The sequence below is a fragment of the Pteropus medius genome, unplaced genomic scaffold, assembly GCF_902729225.1.
Source record: "Pteropus medius unplaced genomic scaffold, Ma_sr-lr_union100, whole genome shotgun sequence".
In the NCBI taxonomy this organism is placed as follows: Eukaryota; Metazoa; Chordata; class Mammalia; order Chiroptera; family Pteropodidae; genus Pteropus; species Pteropus medius.
Genome location: NW_024349799.1, coordinates 16,122,828 through 16,128,827, shown reverse-complemented (window position 1 = coordinate 16,128,827; position 6,000 = coordinate 16,122,828). Strand labels below are relative to the sequence as shown.

Below are 6,000 nucleotides of genomic sequence, written 5' to 3'. Positions count from 1 at the left end.
CTCTATCTTGTACATGAAACAAGTTAAAATTTCTTAATGCCATAAGTAAACAAGTAGAAACTTGAACCTAGATATCTGATTCCAAAGCCCTTTCCACAAAGCCAAACTGCCTCAGAGTAGTCTCCATGACAAAACCAGGAAAACAACCTAACAATGAGACTGTAGTATATGTGGAACATTAAAAAAGTAAGCAAGGTAATTTAGGTTCCAGTTTAAACTATACTTACTCTCTCTGAACTTCAGTTTCCCAAAGACAGGCAGATATCCTAACAGTTTTTCTTATCCAGAAATATTCGTGAAAACAAGTTAAATACTTTACATATAAAACACTAAGAGATACTCGGAACTTCATAACAGAAACAACTTGCCAACTCCTGTGGCTTATCCATGGGCCATCTAGATAATATGGTCCCTCCACCGATATAGACAATTAATTGAATGAAAGGAATATATACTCTGTTAGAAAATAATATTCTTCTCTCTGGAATGCCATATTAGAAATCAGTATCAAAATACTATTCCTCTACCCCTTACCGTGCATGGTTCTGATGCATTCAAAGCCCTGAAAATCCCATAGCTTAATGGTCATATCTGCAGAACAGGAAGCCAGAAGCTTGCCACTGTGGTCAAATGAAATATCCTGTACAGAGTCTGTATGCCCCTTAAGAGTTCGTTCAAAATCTCCAGTCTCATAATCCCACACCTGTCACGTGAACAGAAAATTGGTTAATATCAACCTATCACTCCTTCGTTTCACATCTGCACTCAGCAGGCAAGTCTGGCACCTTACTAATTAAGTGATCAAGTGACAAAGGGTAACTGTTTTAGAAATAGCACATCCTGAAGTATAAATTGGTCTTTTCTTTACAGAAAAAAATTGATGGTGCAATTATTAAAATGGACCTCTCCTACCATATTATCTACTATATTACCTAATTATGCTAGTGATTAGGTATATAAAGCTATAAGACAAAGTCCCTTCCCAGGCTGGGAGTAGACAACAGATATGTAAATAAAGTACAAAAAAGAAGTTTCAGGGGGCTATGATAGGCATTTACATGTAGAAAATAAAGTCACTGATCAAGGGGTATGAGTACTCAATTCTGCTAGACAAGCAGAGCTCAGATATCTAAGAGGCCAAAGAAAGACTTTGTGAGATGTTACTGTCCATGAACAGCAGATTAACAAAAGTATATGTCATTCTGATATAAAAACAAAGTCAGTCACATATTTTAAAGATAATTTTCTAACAAAAATTATGAACTATTAAGAATAATTATTATTAGGGAGCATTTGAGATATTGCTCCCTGGTATATGTTGTCAATTTGGCTCAAATAAACTCTTATAAAAATTCAAAATAAAGAATATTATTAGAAATAGACCTCAAGAACATACTAAACTTCATTCTGGTGGCCAAATACAAGTCAGAAATTTAATCTTTACATTGCTCTAAAATCAAATGATTCCATTCTTCCCATAAGTTCGAATTTATCTGTAGTAGGGTATATATAAACCAATTTAAAGAAACTTAGAAAAAATGTATTTTGAAAACTTGGGAAAATATCCAACACTGGAGAATGGTTAAGATATAAAATTTGCAACTATACGGAATTTAGGACATGTATACAACATTATGTAATGAACACAAAACTACATATATGTGATAAATGCATAAAAATGAGCCTAAGAAAAATAAACTATCTTCTAAAAACTTTTAACAGAAAACTTATGAACCATTCCCAATGTAAATAACATTTTTATCATTTAAATGTTAAAGTACTTCTACAGAGAAGTGATTAGTGTTTAATTTGTGTACTTTTGTTAGATTCATCCTTAAGTATTTTGTGGTTTTTTGATGCTACTGTCAATAGCCTTTTTACATTTCAATTTTCGATTATTCACTGCTAGTTTACAGAAATACAATTATGCTTTGTATATTGACCTTGTATCCTGTGATTCTGTTAAATTCAGTCATAGTTCCTAGTAGAGTCTTTGGAATTTTCTACATAGAAGATCATGTTGTCTGCAAATAAAGACGGTTTCATTTCTTCCTTTCCAATTTGTATGCCTTTTTGATTTTTCCTTCTTCCTTCCTGCACTGACTGGGCACTCCAGCACAAAGGTGAATATAAATGGTTGAGACTAGACATCCTGGCCTTGGTTCCTGATCTCAAGGGGAAGCAGTTTTCCACCATTAAGTATTTTGTTCACTGTATGTTTTTCAGATACCTTTACCTGTTACAGGTTAAGAAATCTCCCTCCCTACCTTGTTCAGTTTTTCTCACTTTTTGAAAAATAGTTCTATCACAATGATCATTTAGAAATCACCTAGCTTTACCACAACTGAAGAAAGGTAAATATGGAAGAGGAATAGAAACAGGTTTTTTTTTGCATTCTACACAATATCCAAAGACGTAATTTATGAGGGGGAAAAAAAAAAGCTTTATGTATAAAAATAAACAGAACATTGTTTATGATAGTAGATGACTAAAAATAACTTAAAAGTCTAAAGGAAGATTCATTAATGGTGCTGAAACACTGCTGACACTTAAGTACTCCCTTTAGTATCTCACCAGCATTGCTTTAAGCAGTTTCCCTGCAGTAACTCATTTAATCCTCCCTAAAGCCCTATAAGAGGTATTGTCTTCATTTTACAGATGAAGAAAAAAGAAACACAAAAAGGTTCTGCATCCATGATCACATTAATTATGAAATGGTGGAGTCAAGTACTTGAACTCAGAGTCTGTGTGCTTGACCATTAGCTATCCTAATAAAGCCTCCACATATAAATAAAACAGTTTTAAATCATTAAAAATAATGTTTCGTTAGAAACAAAAAAGGGTATTTCTAAAATAAGTTTAATAAAAAGAAACAAAAACTAAATACAAGTTCTTTTTATTAATGAAACAACCATGAGTACACATTAAATAAAGACTAAATGGAAAGGAAAACTGAGTAGTTGCTGAAAGATGTGGTGATTATAGATAAAAAATTTTTAATTTCCAGTAGTAGTATTTTAAAGTTGATTCAACAGACAAATTTTAAGATGGTACATTTACAGTTCTATATGCTTTTATACCACCATTGCAAAATCAATAGTTAAGACTAGGTTTCCAACTTCTTCAAGAATTTCTACCTTCATCCCAATGCTTCATGATAGTGGTGCAGTTTTTTAGTACCCAAGACTATCATGAAATTGCTAATTTAAATGCATGTCTATATACATTTGAAAAATAGCAACATATTAGTGTATTAGGTATGTAATCATCTCAGTCTACAGAAATACATGATGCAAATATAAATTTAAGACTCTCTTCCAATGACTCTGCAGCCCACTCCATGGATCACCAGACCACATGATGGAAGGAAGCCACCAATTTAGAAACTAAAGAAACCACATAAGGAAAACAAAAAATAATGTTTACTATGAAGAACAGATTAAATATACAGTCACATATAAGTCATTCCTGCATTTTATGCTAGACTGCTGTTATATGTATAGACAATCGTAATCTACTCCTATTTTCTTAATTAAATCTCTACAAATAAAACTTAAAATCTAGAACTTAATCTGAAATAGACCTTAGAACAGAGAAATCTACCTAACTTTTATTTTATTTGTCTTTCTGCAGGTGGTTTATACAACTGTCATAGTATTGTGTCTGGATAAAAGTGAATTAGAAAAATAACCTTTTACTCTGACTAAAAAATAAAACATTAAAATGTATATGATTACTATGAAAAATATAAAAATGAAAGAAATACATAACTTATAATGTGATAAGCCCTTATATTCTCACACCCCTGGGGAGAACTACTGTTTAGTTTGGAAGCAAAGCCAATATTAACTACATTAAGGAGAGTCCAATTTAAATGAATCCTCTATTGAATTCTTTGGCTGAATATATTCGTGCCCTGAATTACTAGTGTTGTAATCCTATATTTTCATCTATCACCTCTGCTTAAAAATAAGGCACACACTTATGTCTTCATTCTCCAAGAAAAAAAATTACTCAAGCACTAGGTGACCTATTGTGTAACACTAAATTAGCGACAGTCAATTTTCTCAAATTCATTAGTGAACTTATTTGGCAGCTTGCCTCCCAGGAGCTACAATAAAATTTTATTCTAATTCTGTCTTTTAAGGTTTAGAACCAATCACACATTTTCAGAGTCTCTGAGTCCCTCTTGTTCCTCTTTTGAGGTCCTCATTTTCAGGATCATTTTAGTTCTTTCGCCCAATTAAATTTAAATCCACTTTTAACAATTAGCCTATTATACAGTTTTCATTTTGAAAAAAGTACCTTAATTGTAGCATCCTCTGAAGCAGAGACCATAACACTGAACACAGGGTGGAAAATGACTCGAGTGACTGGACTCCTATGACCACTCAATGCATATTTTTCTGGTGGACGGGGAATCCATTCTTTTGGGTCTCGTTTCTGACCAAGAGGTCCGCCTGACGTAAATTCTTCTTTTGCTTCATTTAGTTTTGATTCTAGTTCCATAACCTTGAGAATGAACACACAGTTATATACATGGATATAAAAATAGCATATTTGATATTTTTAAAACCTGCCTTTATTTTGCAGCTATGTATATGCAGGATACTTTAAAAATTCCAATAATTTACAAAGCATTAATCAGATTTATTAAAAATTATCTATATTACATACCACTAAATTTTAGTAGTATGACGAAATCGAGAACTGAGGAAAATTCAGTACAATTTTGTCTTAATTACTTAACTCAAAGACAAATTTCAATTTATACCTACTGAGAGGAAAAGCAGTATACCTGTGTTAGTCCCTCTAAATCTGCTACTCTCAGTAAATTCTCTCCAAACAAGATTACATTGTACATGCTAATGATAATAATATCACAATAAAAGCTAACTTTTATTTAGCATCTATGTATTAGGTACTTTCTAAGAGCTTTTCATGAATTAACTTATGTTGTAACAAGGTTATTTACTTATTCTAACTTTTCCTACTAAAAGTATAAATTTTAGGATCAGAATATTATTTATCGCCTTCACTTTATACATAAAATAAAAGCGCAGAGATAAAAGTAACTTGTCTAAGGGTATACTTCAGTGCTCTTTTCCCAGCATCATACTGGCTCTAAGCATTCTTCTCATCTAAGTACACAAATAAGTTCTTTAGTATCAATTCCTTGGAATCAAGGTTATGTAGATTCAACCCAGCCAAAACCCTGGCTGCACAAGTTAACATGCATCAGCAATGATCTGTCTGGGTCAAAGTTTTTTTTAATGCACAGAAATGTATTTTTATTTGCTTTTTCAAGATTAAATGTAATTCTTAATGAAGAATAATTTGTTAATAATTTTAAAAAGTTTATATAAAAACACTCTAAATGCAACTAATTTTAAAGAAAAAACTTAGTTACCTTCTTTTGTAATCTAATAACAGATGTCCATTTCTTTTCCAAAAGACCAGCATATTTCTTATCTAATTCTTCATTCTGGTGAAAAAAAGAGAACCTTTAAAAAAAAAAATGCCTCAACTACAATTGTTCAAGCCATACAGACCATTTATTTATCTCTAAGCCCAAACATTACTAAAAATATAATACAAAAAAAGTGAAAATCAAGTTTAATGCCAAGTAAATAACAAATGACAAGATCTGTGAATACTGGAGGTAACTGCTAATACTTGAGCAAAACCCAGTCATTAACTATACTATAAATAACTGTAAAAAGTCAAACATACCATATCTAATTCAGCTTCCTTTTTAAAAACCGAATATGCCTCTTCATAGCCATTTGAACGAAGATAATCTGCTATAGCTCGATTTCTGAAAGAAAACAAATTCAAATAACAAAATCCCATTTCTATTTTGAAGAAATGTTTCATTTAAAAATCTCATAACATTATTTTAAGATTATTCCCTTCCAAACTATACAAGTATTTCATAAAAAGAGAACACTTCCCGCCAAAGCCTCTGAACCATTTTGCCCTGACATAGTACATCCATAT

General features: G+C 31.7%; 1 protein-coding gene across 1 annotated transcript in view; it reads right to left on the bottom strand.

Moving 5' to 3' along the window:
• Positions 1-6,000, bottom strand: part of PAFAH1B1 (platelet activating factor acetylhydrolase 1b regulatory subunit 1) — a 68,537-nt gene that overhangs the window by 13,955 nt on the left and 48,582 nt on the right. The window contains exons 3-6 of the mRNA XM_039886540.1: positions 5,734-5,818; positions 5,411-5,485; positions 4,306-4,512; positions 535-703 (exon numbers count right to left, since the gene is read on the bottom strand). Coding sequence (XP_039742474.1) covers positions 535-703; positions 4,306-4,512; positions 5,411-5,485; positions 5,734-5,818 — 536 coding nt within the window. The remainder of the gene's footprint in view (positions 1-534; positions 704-4,305; positions 4,513-5,410; positions 5,486-5,733; positions 5,819-6,000) is intronic.